This window comes from Pituophis catenifer, unplaced genomic scaffold, assembly GCF_029215685.1.
Source record: "Pituophis catenifer annectens isolate HBS135680 unplaced genomic scaffold, rPitCat1.0.hap2 SCAF_2, whole genome shotgun sequence".
In the NCBI taxonomy this organism is placed as follows: Eukaryota; Metazoa; Chordata; class Lepidosauria; order Squamata; family Colubridae; genus Pituophis; species Pituophis catenifer.
In genome coordinates, this window is record NW_027256882.1 from 105,534,179 (window position 1) to 105,555,755 (window position 21,577).

A 21,577-nucleotide genomic window follows, 5' to 3' on the forward strand; every position below is an offset into this window, starting at 1 on the left:
CACTTAACAACCAGTACAACTTACAACTGTAATTCCAGGCTTAATTATGGTCCTAAGTCAAGAACTACTTATATGTGAACATTGTTGATACAATAAGGGACATAGGAATTTAAGTTATGCAATGTATTAAAATGTAAAATCTGGTATTTTTCATATGCTTCGATGTCTCCTAAAGGTCAGTTTGGAAAATGTCTTGACATTCCTTTCAAATTATAGTATCAAAAGCATAATTGTAAACTGTGACTTTTTATATTTTTAATATTACCTATTTGGGGTTTCTCTTTTTTTTTAAAAGAAAGTGGGTGTTTTTGTTCAATAAAATCTAATTTAAAATCTTAGGTCTAATTTGCCTTTCTTGATTTTGCTTTTTTTCTTGGAAATAAGGCATAATTCTTGTGACTTTTGCAAATAGAAAACAAGCTAGTGCATTGAAGACATTGTAGCTCAGGGGTGGGTTCTAAATTTTTTTACTACTGGTTCTGTGGGCGTGGCTTATTTTGTGGGCATGGCTTGATGGTCATGTGACAATTCTTTAGGATTTAGCAGAAGTACTGGTCTACCAGGCTTTTAACTGCTTGCAGAGGTCTACTCATTTGTTTTTGCAGGCACTGGTCTACCCATTTATTTTTGCAGGCACTGGTCTACTCATTTATTTTTGCAGGCACTGTTCTACCCATTTATTTTTGCAGACACCGGTCTACTCATTTGTTTTCTTTTAACACTGATCAGCTGTAGGCAGCCCTTTGAAGCCCAGTGGCAAGAGTTTAAACAGGTTTTTTCCCTCTATACGATCAGCTGGGACTCAGGAGGTAGCAATAGATTGGGGGTGGGGCCAAATAAAAGGTAAGAATAATGCAGGGGGGTTGTGGGGGCAGAACCGGTTGGTGACGTCATATCGTCACCGCTACCGGCTTGGCGGAACCGGGCAGAACCCACCACTGTTGTAGCTGTATAGATACTTATCTGAAATATGCCTTGAACTCAATGGATCTTAACCTCTGAACAGGCTTGCATTCAATGGGCTATGATCTCAGCAACCAAATTTCTGAAATGTCCTTCAATCTGCAAACTATACCTACACAATGCATACTTTCTTATAGAATGAAGCATATTCTGTGTACTTTTACAGCATGTGGGAAATTAGACAATTCAAGGGTTGGGAAAAGAATGTGAAAAGGAGCAAACAAATTGCCATGAACACACTATTCTGTTTTGATTTTTAAATGTAACTATCAGGGAGGTGTATTCTATGGGGAAATTAATATTACCCAGTCACATACGTTCCTCAGATACAACAGTTTTCAGTGGATCTCATGAGGACATTATTTAATGTCAGACTAATATGAAAAAATCTGCATTTGGCTAAGCTTGGACTTGGTATTAAACACTTTTATTCTAACAGAATATAATTCTACAAATATCGAACATATTTTGGATACTATGTATCAGAAAAAAATTCAGTTAGTCTTGTTTTCCAAAAATGAAGAAATTAATATAAAATGCTTTATTCCAGGTATCAGAGTTCAGAGCGTTGAGGAATTTTTTAAAAGTTATATCATCTCTGAAACTACTTCTGCCATTTCAAGACCAAATCAACAATCAGCTCCCAAAAGGGGCCTCTGAAGACTGAAGAAAATTTTAACTGGCTATATACATCATGCTTATGCCAAAAGCAGAATTTCCTTTGCCTTCAGTTGGAACTCAATTGTTTCTTTTTGTTTGTAAAAACCTCTGGGGCAACTGTTTGTTTCCTTCTATCTTGTCACAAATGTGAAAGGCAGAAAACAATGGTAGCTGGATGTTCATAAATTCCAAGATGACATGAAAACACTCTCCTAGATGTTTCACAGTCTTAGCCCTCCAAATTTTCAGATATCTTGGGGAGGCTAGAAACTTCAAAAAAGTGAAGCATTTCTTAGCTGGGTTTATCAGGAGATGGCTCTTATGACCAAAGATGCTGAATGCTATTTCTCTTTAGAACAGATACTTCTGCACATAATCAGCAAATTGGGGAGTGGAGAGGCGAAATAGTGCACATTGTTCATTTTTAGTAAATTTGACCAAAAGCAGCCAGTTACTGCCACTGCTGCAATAAGATCCCTTCAGTTTTTGCATTTAATGATTCTGGTCTCTCTTCTGTTCAGCTTAATGTTCTGATATGGCCTCTTGAGATAACAATATTTGTGGCCACTTTGCTTCCTTCCAAATGTGGCAGCAGAGTTCTGCTGATTCAGCTTACTCCTGCTCGTACCGAGGGGTCCCTGGCCAGTTTCCTGAAAGTATTCCCTACAGGCATTGCTGTGTACTTCAAAACAACATAGGGCACTAAATTGTTGTTATTTTTCATCCAAATACTATAGGTCAGTTTGGATATGCTGGCCTAATTTACAGAACTCTTCTCCCAAAAAATGTCTTGATGTAGAGTCCTTCTACACTCCACTTCAGGTTTCTGTTTTGAATGAGGTGGCAAACTAAAGGACCAAATGTAAATTTATTTTGTAGCTCAACTTGAATGTATTTAGCTTCCCATATTAGAAAGTTTTATGCCAGAACAATTAGGATCTGTGCATCTGGGCTATGCATAAATATTATCCATTTTGCTAAAGGAAGAGGTCTGTAGGTGGTTTTCTTGTCCTATTTCAAGATCTTAACAACAAACCTATTAACCATGGAATTTCTCCACCTCTCCCAATTAGTTGTCCTTTTAAAATGGTTCATAAAAAGATTTTAATTTATTATTTAGAGACAGAAAAGGCTTTGGGCATTGTGGCTTTAAATAAAAAAAAAAGCAGATGCACATACAAAAAGGGAAAAGACAACAATGGTCTAAAGAGACAAGAATGGGAGTGTCCCTCTATTGAGTTGGGCACAGTAATTTAATGAGTTATTTTCCTTTCATACAAAATGTCTCATAATACAGACATAAGGGGGAATTTCTGCAAAGTTAGTGTTAAGAGATTCTAGAATTTCATAGAGAGGTTAGAGATAATTTAAAATGATCTTTGATGCCCCAGTTTGAAACACAGTGACATATTTGGTGTGTTTGTTTGTTTTTTTAAGGTGAGGACTTTTCTCATGTAGGGCTTCTAAATTACAATGTTTTTTTGAAAAATTGATCCATTATAGGTAGAGTCATTTTTAATGGATCCAACTAAACACATCGTGTCTCTGTTTATACTGGAAGTAAAACAATAGCTGAAACATTAAATTCACTGTGAATACCGTCTCAGTGTGTTCAATCTGTCATTAGGAAACTTTGTTGGGCTTTCTTTCTCCACATAGGAAGATTAGTGTTCTTTTTTTATTTATTTTAGTACATGCCATGCATTTAGTCTGAATTAAACATTTATACGTGAGTGATCAGTTTCTACTTAATCAAGGAACCTGATCAGGCAGTGCCGTCCAAACCAATCCTTGCTTTAGAATCTCTTCTGTGAATACATTTCAAGCATTAAAAAAGTAGAAGCACCAATTAAAACTCTTCTGCATGAGATGTTTTGGCCTTAATAAATCTTCTAATTTACATATCTTCCTGATGTAATGGAGCACGAACTGGGAAGACTAAAGAAGCTACAGAAAGAACAAGAAACAATATTTAGATTTCAGGCTCACTTAATTACATCAAACATACTGCAAGAAAACACATTCTGTAAAGATACCACTGCTGCTTGTTCAAATGTCAGCGTTATGATTTTCTTCAGATGGAGAAAAAGTTCAGTGGCTTGCTGCTCTCAATAATTCCAGTAATAAAATAAAAAGAGATCAGAGAGTCAATAAACCGTAATGTTTGTAGATCCGTCGTTGCCATGCAGAATTGAGAATAGATTTGGAGTGGGGGGTGGGGTCGGACTGGGTTAACCGAGGTTCTGTACCTCCAAAAACCATATAAACTCCAATAAGAGCTATAGAATAGGTGATGCATAGTGATAGAAGCTCCCATTTCAGTATATATCGGTGGCAAAGGCACCTTAACTAGCCCTTAATTGATCCGACACAACCATCCCTTGATTCTGACCACAAAACATAGATTTCAACATGAGAAGCTTATTGATAGAACCTTCTCAAAGTCCTTTTTACTACTCAGAATATGAAACAAGAACAGGCCCGCAGAAACCAAATGGTTCCTCTTGACTGCAAATGAAGTTTTTAAAATTTCACTATAGAAAGCAAGCTGCTTTATAGGCAATGTTTGCTTTAACTACTTCGGTAAGGGTAAATCCTTTCAATGATCTCTTCACAATGATACAAATCTTAAAGTCATGGATAAGTACCTATGCACTGATGATGTTACCTAGTTGGATAATGAAAGGTCTGCAAGCAAACAACCAAACTCAGAGAGACACCACAGACCGCTTGCTGCCACCAGTAGCCTCTTACCGGCCAGTACGCTCTCATAGAGAGGGGCTTCTCAGGGTGCCGTCGGCCAAACAGTGATGACTGGCGGCCCCCAGGGGAAGAGCCTTCTCTGTGGGGGCACCTGCTATCTGAGCTCCCCCCGGATCCCGGATTTACGTACCTTCCGCCACGCCCTCAAGACCTTTTTATTCCAACAGGCTGGCCTGGCCTAACCTCCCTTTTTAATTGTAAATTTTAAATTTGTCTATAATTTTAGGGGTGTTTTAATCTGTTCTGGGCCAAATTTATTTAATTAGGTTTTTATACTGTTTTTAAATTTTGTAATTCTGTGTGTTTTATCTCTTGGCAATTCACCGCCCTGAGTCCCTCGGGAGTAGGGCGGTATATAAATCTATATAAATCTAATAACAAAAAAAATAAATAAAAAAATTGGGTTACATGTGTTCTGATTCACTGGTACTCTCATAAAACAGAGCTCATATTCAACAGTTGCCAATTTAAGAAAAAGACAACCAGCAAAAGATACAGTATTCTTCATTCTAAAATGACATATATCTACAATTAGAATCTCATATATTTGCATCTCAATTTTTAAAATGCAATTTGCATTTTTTGTGATGCATTATCCTTGCTAATTAGCATTTTATCAGATTACCTATACCAGTGATGGTGAACCATTATGGCACCAAGTGCCCAAACTGGAACATGCGTGCATGCGCGCGCCGGCCAGCTGGACTTTGGATTTCCGGCACGCGCATGCACTCTGGCCAGCTGGTGTTTACAGGCACCAGAGGACCGGAACACAGCCCAAAACAGATTAAAAAACAGGCTGTTTTCAGGCCATTTTCCGGCTGTTTTTCAGGTTGTTTTTTGAGACTTTTTTTGTCCATTTTCGGGCCAAAAACAGCCTGAAAACAGCCCCCAAATTGGCCTGGAAAACTGCCCGAAAAGGCATGTTGTTTCACCTTTATTGGGGCCATGTTCAGGTGCTTCAGCACCCGTGAAGACCAGCTGGCGGGCGGGCGTGCATGCATGTGTGTGCTGGAAATCAGAAGAGGAGCTGGCGACGGTGCGCGTGCCCACAGAGAGGTTCACCATCACGGACCTATACTTTCATATCGATCTAGTAATATAGTTACCTAATGCATTACAATTTATGTTCTGCTTAAGACAGCCTAATTCAGCAAAACAAAATTAAATATGATCACTGTAGCAGCAGGACACCCTGCATCTATGAGATGGATTAGGAATAGCTATTTTATTCATTATTTTGCTTACACTTTTGCTACCATAGTGCCGGTATTACAAAATCATTAAATACTTAATGGTTCACTTCATAGAACATCAGGATAATTGACCTCATGTTCACAGCCCTCCAATGTCTCCCAAATCTGTTCTGAGGGTTAAAAAAAGGGACATGGACAAGGAATGGGGCCTGTAATAAGAAAAAGCATTATTACCCATCCATTTTCATAAGAACTATAATTATAGTTATTTTTCATTATGGTTGACCTTACTTGTTGATATTCTTTTTTAAAAAAATAACCCCGCTATTCAAACTGTTTTGAATGCAATCCTACATTTTTATCCTCCCGAATGCATATTCCTTATGTTATCTTACCCATCTTTAAAATGTATTTTCAGGATTTTGAGAATTGAAAATTCTCTCTGCCCCATTATCTGTGTGTATGATTTCCACAACTTGAGCATCCTTCAGCTCAGAATTTCCCAGCAACTAAGGCAATTCCACCAGAGTAGTACCTCCTTAGGTTCCTAGCTAAAGTTTTTGAGGCTAACAATGTGTTCTTCTTTCATAATTGAAACCTGATTATGAAATCATCTCTTTTTAAAGTGCAGACAAGCCCTAATTCCACCATTAAAAATTGCTCGGGGTTGCTGGCATCAATGAGAATATGGTTTTACCCCAGGCACATCAGCATTAAGGGTGCAAATATTATAGTTATATAATATGTTACAAGAATTTTTTCAAGTTAGAATTGAATGAAATGTGTAAAAATAAAAGCACAGAACTTAAAATGAAATGTAATATTTAATAAAAAGAAGTACAAAGAAAGCTGAAAAAGTGGTTAAAAAACTACTAAAACCGTAATGTAAGAACAATACATAATACTTCATTAAAAGAAGTTGACGGGTTCTCCTCTTGACACTTTAAAATATCATTCAGTATGATTGTCCAAGTGAACGTTTTTACTTCTGAAAACATAGATCATATACTGAATCATTACTTAAATTATACAAATTTTGAAAAAACAGGAAAATATGGGGTAATTAAAGTCAATGGAAGATGCAGCTCTCCACTAGTCAAACATTATAGAAAATAATGTAGGAAATAAGATTGTTGTGTTTTCCTGTTTTTCTTACTTCACACAACAGAGGTAAATCTTCAAGCTTAGTTTAAGATTTAATTTAAGGTTAGTGTCACATTATAATAGCTAGCAACTTATTAAATAACAATGAATAGAACTACTAAATGCAATTTGGTCCCATAAAGAAATATAAAGTACCAAATCAGACCTCAACCAAGAAAAGGATATTAGTTTCCACGGGACGACTAATTACAAATAGTTTAACAAAGATGGTAGCAAAATTGAGGCCCATATTTCAATGAAAATAACATAACAGGAAGCACAACATAAAATATGCACTCACATAACACTAATATTATAATAATTAATATAACGTACATACATTCTGAATGTCTTCATCAGACATATATTGTCATTTCGCTATGCCTTCTATATATTTTATATTTATTATTATTCCCACCTTCTTAATTAATTTCCAAAATAGGACAGCATCAAACTGAGGTCCAGAAAACCAACTGGACCAAAAAGAAATGTTCTGCATAGAACAGATCTTATTGGCTTTCACAAACTCTTAAGCTGCAACATTTTGCATAATTAATAGAACTCTATTCTACCACCCGGCAGTCTCCTTAGCATGCATTAATTTTCAGGCTCCTAATTTTGCCTCCCAAAGAAACTTTGTTTTACACCTTTAAGTAATCATGTACCAGAACTGCTACTATCTACATAAACAATACAATAGATCTCTTCTGCACTGCAATTCACCTTCAGTAATTATCCAGTTGCATTTTAGAAAATATATTTTATCTTAATAAAGGCACAGCCTTTATAAAAGAAAAAAAGAGATTAAAATGCAAGCCTGAAACAGTATAACTTGAAGAGGCTTGCGGGTTTTTTTTTCTTTTTTTTAAAATTTGATTTATATGCCGCCCTTCTCCGGAGACTCAGGGCGGCTTACAATGTGCTAAGCAATGTAACCTATGCTTACAGTTTTTTTTTTCATGAGGTTTTTTTTTCCCCCTCTTAAAAATATCAAGTAATACTGTAACATGATTTTCAATATATTCAGACATTGGCCGTAGGTTAAATGACAAAAGACTAAACAGTATTTCAACCTCTAGGCAAGAAGCTTCTGCAAGAAAATGTGCAAAACAAGGAACCTCAGGATAACTATATAGTTAAATTCTACTTTTGGAAAGGTTTTAACAAAAAAAAATCCAAGCAATGCTCTAGCACCACCAAAAATTTAAATGGAAGGACAACTAAAACTTCCCAAGCAAAACATTCGGTGAACAGCTGCTCAGTCAATATTAAGGCAACGGAGAGAAAACATGTGTCCATCCAGTTCTATGCAGTGCACAAGCTGGCTCTAACAGCTGCTGTGCATTTGGTTTTCTTACCAATTTCCTGGCAAAGAAAATTTGAATCTTTTTGTGGCAGTAAGGTGAAGCTTCAATAAACTTCACTTAAGCTTGGTTCAATTTTCTGGCAGCTTTATTTATGCAATAGGAATGTTTTGTAATTGATTTTTCCATCAGAAGTCACTGTATAATTGGAAATCTTGCCATTTGTCCAGATCCATTTGAGTCCAGTGTTAATTTGAATCTCCATATGCAATAAATGGATCAACTGGATCCCAGGACTGCCTGTCATATACTAAGTCAGCCTTTTCAGACTCACATTTCAGTTGTACATTTCCCCAAAGCATATAACAAGAGACAAGTCACATTTTAAAAGTAGACTGTACAGTATATAAGTAACAATTTAAACCAGCACAAAATATGATTTGAAAACCACTAAATGTTTTAATTGGCCTAATCTTAATTGGCCTAATTTTTTTCAGAACCCTTGCTATCAATGCCATCTCCATTTTTTTGCCTGGCCTCTATCATATACAACAAATTATAGTACTTGCAGTACTTGACATTTGCAATACTTATGAACTATTTTAAAATAGCCAAACCACCTTGGCTGAAAACCACCTGAGGGAAAAGAACCAACTTTAAAAGATAGAGATTAATGTTGAATTTTATTTTTTAAAGTAAAGTATGACTTTCTATGTTCTACCACTAACTATAGAGCTATTTTCAATTTTAAAATTTGAGGAGAGAATTAATTAAAGGAATTATATGTCTCCACTAGATCCTACAGCAAACTTATATCCTCTTGAAATTTGTCTTGAATAATATTTCAGTCACCAACAGAAATGCTAAGCTTTCTCATACTATAGTTCTTATTTTAATATAAAGTTAAGAATGTTGCCTCAAAACAGGTTTTGATCAGAAGTAACATTCTGGTAATCTCTCCCTCAGAATAAATTGCAAAAATTAAAACCAAAGGTAACTTTTCCCAATGGTAACTTTTACACTGCTACCTCTCTGCCTATATTGCATCTTAAAAATTGACTTGCTATATTTAGGGCCATTTGATACAGAGATGGTGACTTCGAGTTTAGAACAAATAGGTTGCGCTGCAATTACCTTCCCGACATTTCAGAACTAAATGTGTGAAGAATTTCCACCTTGAATCTGCAAAGGCAAAGCAAATCATTCTTTTTCTTAATCATGCTAATTTCCTGCATGGTCACCATCCATTCTTGAAAAAAGGCAGGTGATGAGTTTCTCATGCTGCTTCCTTTGCACAGTGGGATGGCAGAAGGATTCACAAGGTGGGAAAACAACAATTAACATACATATGAATATACAGAATCCACTCATGGCATTGTAATCTATGTGTGAGATTAACTGAAACAAAAACATAAAAAAACATGGATTAAACTATAGAACTCAAATGTAATAAGAACATAATAGCATGAAAAAAATAAGGATGATATGACCCTTTGGGACATGCCATAAATGCCCAACCGAATTATACCCGTCTCAAAAATCTGCCAGAAAGTAACTGCAATTAACACTCAACCACTTTACCTTACTAAAATATTAGATTGACATATATAAAGCCTCATGTTCAATTCCTAGTATTTTCCCACTTTTTAAGATTTGTGGTAGCAAGAGTGACTATCTCAGATCTCAAACCAGCAGGGATTCAGCATGTGGGTACCTACTTATATTCCAAGATATCCAAGTGGCTGCCAAGTTCAGGAACACTAAATTGCATTTAGTGAAAATAATAAGTTTTACAGTCAGAGCAACAGAGTATTTTAAAAAGAAATAACTATTTGAAGCATTAATTACTTGAAACAGAAGGACACGAGCAAGATACTAGTAGCTGTCCATCTTCTTTCAACTCCTGTCCTCTTTCTCTGATTGATCTAGCTGGAGCACATTAATAGGTTGTTGAAGACAATGTACAAATTCTAGAAGTGAAATGAAATAACTGGACGGGACTACCAAATGGTAAATGCATCTGCGCAAGAGTCATGGGCAAGATTCCCTACAGAACTCATATGTCCCCTGCTCAAAAACTCCAATTTGGATCTTTTGGTCCTTAATAACTTAATGTTCAGTTGGTTAATCTCCCCTTTTAAGAGAGGGTAAAACTGAAGATAATCCTGAAAGAAAGGAATAACTGAACTCATTCAGGCCTGATTATGTGACCAAATCAATACTGACTGCCCAGGGAACGAATGTGCCTTTGTTATCTTTTTATCTCTTCATTCCCCCTTTAAATTATTTTATTATTATTAGTATTCATATTTCTATGCTGCCCACTCTCTGAGGACTCTGGACGGCTTACACCAAAGATAGTATACTAAATAGCATATTGCCCCCAACAATCTGGGTCCTCATTTTACCCACCTCGGAAGGATGGAAGGCTGAGTCAACCTTGAGCCGGTGAGATTTGATCCGCTGATCTGCTGAACTAGCAGTCAGCTGAAGTAGCTGGAGTACTGCACCCTAACCACTGCGCCACCTCAGCTCTTGTGATATCCTAAACTAAACATGTGATATCCTAAACTTTCCTTGTAGGTTGTGAGCGAAGCATTACAGTGAAACCACTTTATTCCTAGATTAGCATTAGGTGACTATATCTTGGCTTCCTGGCAGTTATGGAACTCCAAAGTATTCCACTGTTTATAACATACTTTCCAGCTTTTTATAAAAGCTGTTGGAAGCCATTCTTAAGGAATCAGAGGTAAGCCTCGTTGATATGTGACATTACAGAGCAACAGAGTTAGGTACCATCTGAAACAAGAGAAATGAATTCATGCTCTTGACCAATTTCTGGACACCGCAGCAGGTTGGAGGAAGATCAACGGGCCGAGGCTGAATTCTGAAAATATGAGGACAATGGGAACATGATGTTCTCTTGTCATTTGAGACAGGACTGTACATTCCTTGAAAGAGTGCTGTTGGAGCCTCTTTACGATATGAATGGAGATTTTGACTAAATTGTACTTTGTAATTGGTGTGTGTGTCTTTTTGTGTGTTTGTGAGTGTCTGTTTAATAAACTGTATCCTTGCTTTGGCATTTTTACAGTAAAAATATCAGGTATGAATTACATAAATAAACCAGGTAGTATCAACTGGGCATCGTTCAATAGGAGATGTCCATACTGACATTCATCCCAACTCAGATGACAAACTTCGATAGCTTTGAAATGCAATAATGGCTAAATCTTCACATATTAATAAAGAACAAATGAACTATCTGAACGTGCTGAAACAGAAACTCTTTCATTTCAATCCATTTCTTGTCTTTTAGCCTATTAAGAAGGGCGATTTATTCCGGGCAAATAAGTATAGGAGACCGCAACATATATATAAAATCAGAAGATGAATACAATTATACCCCCTTTAATGCAAACTTTTTCATAGAGCAACTGCTCCAATTTATGCCAGCAAAAGAATCCTTTTCCTACAGCGGCAACTTTGTTCCAATTCATTTTAGACATTCCATAATAAAAGAAATAATTGTAGCAAAAGTTACCATGAAATCTTGCTTATTAAAATAAGTAGATGTCACAATATATTGTAATTTAAGATTAATTTTACTCCAAGCAAATCTGTAGTTATGAGTCTCCATTATAGGAGGAGAGGCATGTCAGTCTATGGTAGTAAAAGCTATGAATCTGATAATATCTTTTCATACTAACAAATTTTATTCAAAGACATAAGCTTTGATCAGCTATAGCTCACTTCATCAGATGCACAGAATGGCTAGAGTGCTCTAAATTTTAAACTGGGATGAGCTGGGGGTGGGTGGGTGGGAGAAGGGAGTGGAAGATAGGCTGATCCATGCTCCCTAATGCCAAACATGGTTTTCAAATAGTGGCAAAAGGTCACCTCAGTTAAATTATTTACATATATTTTGAATCTGTATTTTAAATTGTATCTGATTTGAGTTTTTATTGGTTTTATTAGCAGCCCAATTTCTACCTATCTTATTACTAGTGTATAATATATCTTCAGCTACAGTTCAAAATAATAAAATATACTATGGTCATTTCCTAATTAAGAAAAATGATGGACTTAATATTGCATCATTTAAACCTAAGTAATTGTTGGCCAGCTCTGCAGTTAGAGAGTTTATACTCAATGATCAAGATCACAACATTTTTTAAAAGGTAAAACATGTCAAGCCGTATTAAAACGAAGAATTAATTATTGCACTACCAACAGAGACTACCTAATATTGTATGCTATTGTATGCTAATCCCAAAGGTGTTTTTTCAAGAGGCAGCTTGAAATTGCCTCTTGAAAAAGTACTTTTGGGTCAACCATGACCTGGATAACTGAGAATCTCCATAGACATTGTATGCTAATATTTTATAATGAATTTTAGATGTGAAATATACCTCAGATGGGGGGAATCTGCATATGTACTATATCTAATGAAGTGCTCTAAATTTTATGCATCTGATTGTGTTCCACAAAAGCTTAGACAGATCTTAATTTATCTTACTTCCCAGGTTCCATAAAAATATTTTTGCTTTTGCTGCAAGAGACTAAAATAGCCATTCCTCTGGGAAATTATTAGAAGTTCATTGGCTATGCAATTCTCATCCAGTGACTGCTCTAACTTTGCATTAGGTAAAAGTTCATAAACCACCTTGAATAACTTTTTCAAGGGTGGCATATAAACCTTTAATAGGTAAGAAAAGTATTTCCATGGATGAACATATGCTTTGCCTATAATTGGACCCCAGGTTCAATTTATGTGGTTTCCAAATTCATGTTGGAAGGACTCTGGTCAGCCAGGTATCTATAAATAACATTCAAGGAGGATGCAATGACCTTGCTTGACAAAGGACATCTTCCTACCTCACAATGATTCTGCCTTTTCTATCTGTATAGCCTCTCATTTACTCATGCACTAAATGTAATTTCCTGCTATTTGTATAACTTCAGTACTCCTGCCCTATGGTACAATTTCTGGATTCTGCAAGGCATATAAGGGAGTCATCAGACAGTTAGAACAATTAATTCACAACTTGCCTCTGGAAGTTGTGAATTCTCCAACACTGGAAGTTTTAAAGAAGAGTTTGCACAACCATTTGTCTGAAGTGGTGTAGGGTTTCCTGCCTAAGCAGGGGGTTGGACTAGAAGACCTCCAAGGTCCCTTCCAACTCTGTTATTCTGTTATCTCCTATGTGATGTGTGATTTTCCAAATCCAGCTGCCTTTTATCACTGATAAAGTTTAAAAGAGTAGGCACCATGATACGGTACTGGCAAAGATAAAAAGATAATAAGTATGCTGCAGAAGTTTAAAGACAGTCTAAATAGGAAATATTCTTGATTCATTAATTTGGAAGATGGGAAATGTATTTTCTTAAAATAATCTTGTGTAAGAAAACACACATCATGATGCCACTGTATATTAAAGTGCTAACTTGAGATACAATTGCTAAACCTTAGTGTGTGTGTTCTGCTTTTCCTTCATCTTTGAATGCTTATTAAAAGTAAAATTTGGATCTCTTAATTCAAGACCCGATCTACTAGAAGTAGCATAAGCAGCTTTAAATAATCTAAATCTCTTTCATTTTTAGCTGACGTTATATCAAGTAGTAAACTCCAGAAAAACACATTTTGCTTTTAGTTGTTGATTCAGCACAAACAATATGAATTAATGCAAATATTGAAAATGTATCTTATGAATTGTAGGCAGTAAAAATATGGTATGGCCACTGGTTGGGATTGCTTTACAATGGGATCATACAGCTTCAAGATTATTGAGACATCCACAACATCTGAATATAGAGAAGGTTCTGCTATAGGTTATTCAAATCGTACAACTAAGAGAGGATAACTCTATATCCAAACAGCAGACTTTTTAAGAGTGTGCCTGATATTGGATCCAACTTAACAATTTTCATGTTTACTGGCTTTTATTTTTCACAGAGCAGTTATCCAGCATATCTGATTGAAAGGATCTTGGCAACATCATCAGGAAAGGTCTCTGCATGAAAACCTGAAGAGTTGTTGTTAGCAAATAAGTTTAGAGGGTCCAATGTTCACATTTTTGTTTCAAATTCAGAGCACATGATTCAGTTTTAATATACCAACACTGAGAAGGATAAGTGTACATTTATGGAACATAAATCATACTCTAAAATTAAGTACTCATGTATATGCTAAGTGCTTCTATTCCTCAATTCATTGTTTTCTGCTCTTCATTTTGTTGATGTCCAGATCCTGTGCTTCTGGTACTGCTTTAATATCAAAGATTGCAGAACCCAACAGTAAAGAAAACAAACTTCATTAACTTCCATGGGGATTAGCAGACCCAGCATTCCTTGCAGGAATCAGGATAATCAAGCATCAATTAAATAATCTTTTCAGATCTAAGAATCATTTGTCTTTAATTTCTTTAAAAGGTATTCCTTTGGCTTATCCTTTTAGGATTTGAAAGCTTTCTAAACGGGTAATTAAACCTTAGGTTTGATTTTATTACCAATACCTAACCAAACTTGTTACCAAGTTTGGTACTTGTTACCAAATGATTATTTATTGTTGCAAATAATTTATTGCACCAATATTGTTGCAACTTATTTGCAAAATTGTTCCAAATAACCATTGCAACATTTTTATTCGATCAGCTGTGAATCTTGGAAAAGGTAGATAAAGTGGCTTACTTTTTCTTGTCTTTATCTTTCTTCAGTGGCTGCTGTGAAGTGGCTTGCAGGTTCTGATACTGTAGTGTTTCAACTGCCACCTTCCGCCTGTTGAAGGCATTCATCTCCTCCTCTAGCTCTCGTCTTTTCTCCTCTACTTTCCTCTTTTCCTCCTGATGTATTCGCTTGAGATGTTCAAACTTCTCATGCAGCTGGTGGGAGAAAGAAAGGAAATCTAACCCAGGCTCTGTCTGGCACTAAAACCAATTATGGCCTGCAAAAAGGTCTTCTAATGAGGCAGATTACTCCAGAGTATCCATTACACACCATGTCAGAGTATACACTATGTAAGATATACGTAGAATACTGTAGTCATGTAGGATGTTTCAACTACATAGCAAATTTACAAACATTTCATAGGGTTCCTGTTCAGTTCCTAAACTTTCTCTCATAAAAATCCTTCAATCTCACAAATTGGGCCCAAAACATGTTCCTAACTCCTCCTCTTCCTCCTCCTTCTCCAATACCACCTCTATCACCATCACATTACTATTTATGAAAGGTCCAAAGAAAATTAAACAGTACAACCCCTGGACACAAGTGCCCATTTTAGCACTAAAAACCTGCATGCTTCTATTCTAATTTAGGTTGCATTAATAGAGTATGTGAAGTATTTGTACTACTTTGTAAGTCTTAGTAGGACCACTCTTAGAATACTGCACCCAGTTTTGGTCACCATGTTATAAAAAAAGATGTAGCGACTCTAGAAAGAGTGCAGAAAAGAGCAACAAGGGTGATTAGGGGGCTGGAGGCTAAAATATATGAAGAACAGTCACATTAATTGGGTTTGTCTATCTAGTGAGAAGAAAGACTAAGTGTGATATGATAACAGTGTTCCAATATTTGAGGTGTTGTCACAAAGAAGAAGGGGTCAATTATTTTCCAAAGCACCAGAAGGCAAGACAAGAAACAATGGATGGAAACTAATTTAGGAGAGACACAACCTAGAATTACAAAGAAATTTCCTAACAGTGAGAACAATTAACCAGTGGAACGGCTTGTGATGGGAGTGCTCCATTACTGGAGGCTTTTATGAAGAGACTGGGCAGCCACTTGCCTGGAATGGTAAAAGGCCGTGATGGCGAACCTATGGCACATGTGCCACAGGTGGCATGCGGAGCCATATTAGTGGGCACGCCAGCTCAGCTCTGGGGCGCATGCGCATGCCGGCCAGCTGATTTTCAGGCCTTCTGGGCCCAGAAAGTAGGGAAACAGGCTGTTTCCTGCCTCTGAAGGGCCTGGGGGCGGGGTGGGGAAGGCCCATTTTTCTTTCTTACCTGGCTCCAGATCCTCTCTGAAAACAGCCTTTCCCACTCCCTTGGAGGCCCTATGGAGGCTGAAAGGGCCCATTTTCTGACTCCCGGTGGGACAGGAAGTGACGTTTTTTCCTGTCCCCAGCCTCCAGAGACTCCTAGAGAGGCTCCTAGAGACTCCTAGAGAGGCTCCTAGAGACTCCTAGAGAGGTTCTGGAGGCTGGGGACAGCAAAAAATGTCACTTCCTGTCCCACCGAGAGTTGGGAAATGGGCCCTTTCAGCCTCTGTAGGGCCTCCAAGGGAGTGGGAAAGGCTGTTTTCGCCCTTCCCAGATACACAGAGAGGATCTGGAACCAGGTAAGAAAGAAAAACGGGCCTACCATGTGCCAGGAGCGGGGGGGAGGGGGTTGCGCACGCATGCGCGTGGGCACGTGCGCGCGCGACCCTCCCCCGTCCTCCCCTCTCCTGGCACGCGATGGCAAAAAGGTTAGCCATCACTGGTATAGGGTCTCCTGCTTGAACAGAAAGTTGGACTAGAAGATCTCCCTTCCAACTCTGTTATTTTGTTTTTCAGGTAAGATAAATGCATCATGGGTATATTCATTGGGCTCAGAGTTACATGCTTAAAGCCCCTTTATGGAAGCTTCATGACCACTCAAAACAGAGAATCTACAAGTAATTCTGTATAAAATTACTTTTACAATTTCAAGGTAATCCTTCCCTTAAAATATCATTTTTCTGCTTTATATGCTCCCTTATTCTTAATTACCGTATTTTTTGTAGAATAAGACGCACCTTAGTTTTTGGGAGGAAAATAAGAAAAAAGCTGATTGGCAGGTGGATTGGCCTCCCAGAATACCTCCAATCAGCTGTTCCCAGATGTGAATTTTAGCAACAGGTTCCTTGGTTGTGAGCTCTGTGTCTTGCTTTTTTTTCTTTCTCTTTTTTTTCTGCCTCTGAAACTTCTGAAATTCCACTTCAGAAAAAACTTTTTTTCTTGCCTCTGAAAGCCTCCGAAAGCCTCCGAAACAGAACTTTAGAAAAAAAGCCTCTGAAGCTCTGTTTGGGGGCTTCATTTCTGATGCTTTTTTCAGCCTCTGAAACCTCCATTTGAGAAGCTGGGCAGGGCTACATTCGGAGTATAAGACGCACCCAGATTTTCACCCTCTTTTTTGGGGGAAAAAGGTGCATCTTATACTCCGAAAAATACAGTAGCTGGATTATTTCCTTGAGAATGTACAGTATGTAAGCATTCTGTAATGTTGTTAGGTTTATACCAGTTTTTTATATTGCTAAAGTACATCATGTTTGATTGATATAGAGCAGGGGTATCAAACTTGCATCATCATGTCATCGTCACATGACGTATTGTGACTTTTCCCTCCTTTGCTAAAATGGGGGTGGGGGTGGCCAGCACATGACGCATTTGGGTCGCGGGCCACGAGTTTGACACCCCTGATGTAGAGGAAACAAAACGTTCCTAGTTCTTTTTGTTTTAAATAAATGACTTGCTGAATTCACTCTGTGAATTCTATCACAGTTTACTGATTGATACATGGGCAATTCCATCACTGTAAAATAAGCAGGTTCATGGGAAGTAACAATCCTCTATGATGCCATCAATTTGGGGCATTTTAAAACATAACAATTATGTTACCCTTCTCCCTGGGAAATCCGTCTTCTGAGTTTTAAGTCCTATTTAGTTTCACATTGTTGAAACAAAACAAAATTGAATAAATTAAAGAAATGGCAGGACTCTTAAGCTTTAACATCTACAGTGAGATGGGTGGCAAACAAATTTAATAAATAAATAACCAACATCTTATTACAAGCATTTGCATTGCATATATATGCCTACCCACACATGCATATAAGTGCTTTGTGTCCTAATGCTAAATTTCCAGAGGGATTTAATGGATCTACCAGTGGGAAGAGAATAGTAGGCCAGTTTAACCTGCTTAATATTAGAAAGATCTGGAAATTCCCCTTGATCAATACAGGCAAAACAAAAAGAAAAACTCAGTCCTATCTAACGTAGGAATTTGCCTAGTAGAGTCATTGTCTGCCATACTCACTTCTCTCTCCTTTTCTTTTAGTTCTGACTCCGTCTCCTTGACCTTGTTCACAAACATCTGTCTCATTTCTTCCTCTTTTTTTTGCAATTCACAAAGGAACTCTTTTCTTTTGGTCTCATACGTTTCTTGAAGGCTGGTGGAAAAAGCAAGTTCCAAATTGTCCAGACATTAAAAGAAAGATCTAAGATAAACGATTCAAGGTCACACACGTCTGAAAATGCATTTTTTTTTATACCCCATGAAAAAATGTCCATGTGTCAGAAAGGGAAAATATCAACAGAGAGAAAACATGAAGAGATATCATGTCTATCCCACACACTGAAGGTAAAACTCCCACAGGCCCCAAGAGAACATCCAATTTTCACAATTCCCTGTAGTGTATTATTGGGGGGGGGGGGAAGAAGAAAGGTAAGACTTTCTTACCTGAATGGCTGGCTGTCAGGATCTGTATCCTTGAAGCCCATTTCTTCTAGCTTACACCGCCTATAAAGCTCATAATGGCGAGCATGAGTTTGCTCTCGCAGGTCTTCCATGTTAACTCGGATCAGCATTTCCCGCAGCTTCATAAAGTCACAGTGGCTTTCATTTTCAACTATTTAAACAAAAAGCAGATGTGAAAACACATAGGAGAAAATGACTGGTTCACCTAGAGGCAAGCATCTGCACCAGTGGTGGGTTTCGAAAATTTTTACTACCAGTTCTGTGGGTGTGGGCATGGCATGGCATGGTGGGCGTGGCTTGGTGGGCATGGCAGGGGAAAGATAATGTAAAATCTTCATTCCCACCCCACTCCAGGGGAAGATTAAGGCAAAATATATGTTTAAATTATATATTTATACATTTTTGTATTTTATGTATACATATTTATGTATTTTACGTTTTATTGGGTTTGTTTTATTTCTTGTGAGCCGCCCTGAGTCTTACGGAGATAGGGCAGCATACAAATAATATTAAATAAATAAATAAATAAATAAATAAATAAATAAATAAATAAATAAATAAATAAATAAATAAAATCCCTATTTCCTCCCAATCAGCTGGGACTTGGGAGGCAGAGAATAGATGGGGGTGGGGCCAGTCAGAATTTTTACTACCAGTTCTCCAAACTACTCAAAATTTCCACTCCCGGTTCTCCAGAACTGGTCAGAACCTGCTGAAACCCACCTCTGATCTGCACATGTACACGTGTGCGCACACGCGCACACACACACACTCTCCTCTTGCAGGATTAATGCAGCATTGGTATAAAAACAGCATCCTCCAGAAAAGTAAAAGTGTTGGAAGAGAGAGATTAGAAACGATGATAGACTGCAGGCTCCTGTGTATATTTTGCTCAGAAGTTCATCACTCACTTCAAAAGGGCTCTGCTCCCTTGCAGCTGTGTTGAAAGAGGTGCTTTGCAATGTGTGGGAACACAAACAAACCAACTCTATTTGAATCGTTAAAGCAATCATGTGGAAGCCTCTGAAACGTGACATCTCTGCTTGGTTGAACAGCAGAGACTGATTTATTTATCCAGCATTTGTTGCAAATCATTTTGGAAATCCTGTTCTTCATAGGATTTCACTGGAAGCTACTTTTCAGAACCAACTACAAACATTAAAATCAAATCATGTATTGGTGTTATTAAACTGTTACACCCCTTCCTTCTTTTTACTTAATGTGTTCAAACATTTGTATGCCCTTCCACAGATATTAGTTTGGTATTTTGTTTGGGTTTTTTTATACAAGTTTTATTGGTTCCCCCCCCCACATTAACCCATATCTTTCTTTAACAGAGCATTGGCCATATCTTATCTTATACAATTAATCAAATTCAAATACATTTTACTCAATTACAGTTTTTGCCAAAATCTTTTTCCCCTTTTTTTATCATGTCTCAATATTTCTATGCTTGCTTACATAAACAACATCTTCATTTGCCCTTAAAATCTAATTATTGCTATTTATTCATATTTGTTCTCTTTTATTCTTTAAACAATTCATTCTTGATCTTAATATCTTACTGTATTTGTTCGGGATTGCCTTTCTTCCATTTCATCTTTTTTATTGTACAGCAATCTTTCTCCTCAAACCTACCACCTCTCTCTTTTCTTTCCTTCTTACTGTCAAACATTTGCATGCCCTTCCACAGATATTAGTTTGGTATATTGTTTAATGTGGTGACCTAGAAGCCAGGAGACTCTGAATTCTGTTCCGCGTCAGGCACAAAAGCGGCTGGGGCGCTTTCACAATGATTTTGGACTAGTCATTGTTTCTCAGATCAACCTACCACACAGGGTTGTTGTTGTGGGGGGAAATAGGAGGAGGAAGGAGTATTAGCTATGTTTGCCACCTTGACAAACTTAAAAAGTAATGTAGATGGGATAAAACTCAAATAAATAAAATTTTTAGGATAGTTAAACCATCAAACCTTGTAATAGGAAACAGTGGCAAAAGAATAAATAATCTATTCCTGTTTGCCACCTCTGCGCTGATGTGGCACAGTGGTTAGAGGGCAGTACTGCAGGCTACTTCTGCGTCCTGCCAGCTGCCTGCAGTTTGGCAGTTCAAATCTCACCGGCTCAAGGTTGACTCAGCCTTCCATCCTTCGAGGTGGGTAAAACGAGGACTCAGATTATTGGGGGCAATAGGCTGACTCTGTAAACCACTTAGAGAGGGCTGTAAAAGCACTGTGAAATGGTATATAAGTCTAAGTGCTATTGCTATTGCTATTGCTATTGCTATTGCTATTAAATATTAAAATGTATTAGAGCCCAATCCACAGGTGAATATAAAAAAAAAATAACACTTAAGGCAGCAACAACAATAACAAAAATGCTAATGAAATTATCTTTCTGATTGATTATTTCATGACTATGACATTCATTGGCATCCCAAAATTATGTTTTCATAAGCCCACTCCTTGTAATATTTATTGAGTGGGCACTATTCTTTTATTCAAATACATACAAACCTAGACACACATATATATGGGTTAGCCAAAATAGATAAAAAGATGGATAATTAACAGGTGAATAAATATGTCAAATCCAGTCTAAACATCTGGCTCACTGTGCAATCAGCCATAAGAACAGCAGCAGCAATAAATATTTTTTAGCAACCTACAACATACAAGGATTTCAGCCACTGTTAAACTTTTCTGGAGTCCCAACTTACCTTGTACAACACCCCATGGATACTGCCGAGCTCTCACCATTTTATTTCCCACTTTTACTTCTTCTGTGCTTCCCACAACAGCAAATGGCAGATGAGCCTTTGAGGAAAAAATATAACTTGCAATTCAGGGCAAAACAATAGAACTGTCCAAAAGGATTTTTTTTTATTTTACTTTTAATGCAAATTTCCTAATAGAAAACATTTTTTAAAAATGTCTATGGAATCAGCATGATGTTAAGACAGGACTGCCAGGACAAACAAAACAAAGCCTAATTTTTGAAAGATTATTATTCTACAACCCATTAAATAAAAGGCTACTCCTGAATTTGCA

General features: G+C 37.2%; 1 protein-coding gene across 5 annotated transcripts in view; it reads right to left on the minus strand.

Annotated features, from left to right (window-relative positions):
* Nucleotides 1–2,854: 2,854 nt before the first annotated feature.
* SEPTIN8 (septin 8) overlaps nucleotides 2,855–21,577 on the minus strand; it is a 74,154-nt gene continuing 55,431 nt past the window's right edge. For 3 of the 5 annotated variants that reach the window (XM_070937323.1, XM_070937322.1, XM_070937326.1), the window contains 5 exons: nucleotides 21,247–21,343; nucleotides 18,511–18,679; nucleotides 18,088–18,220; nucleotides 14,720–14,910; nucleotides 2,855–3,570 (listed from right to left, as the gene is read on the minus strand). In XM_070937323.1, the coding sequence (XP_070793424.1) occupies nucleotides 3,516–3,570; nucleotides 14,720–14,910; nucleotides 18,088–18,220; nucleotides 18,511–18,679; nucleotides 21,247–21,343 (645 nt within the window). In that variant the 3' untranslated portion in view covers nucleotides 2,855–3,515. Of the gene's footprint in view, nucleotides 3,571–4,291; nucleotides 4,352–4,781; nucleotides 4,896–9,353; nucleotides 9,428–14,719; nucleotides 14,911–18,087; nucleotides 18,221–18,510; nucleotides 18,680–21,246; nucleotides 21,344–21,577 lie in introns of those variants that run through there. The other 2 variants (XM_070937327.1, XM_070937325.1) reach the window with 2 other exon arrangements.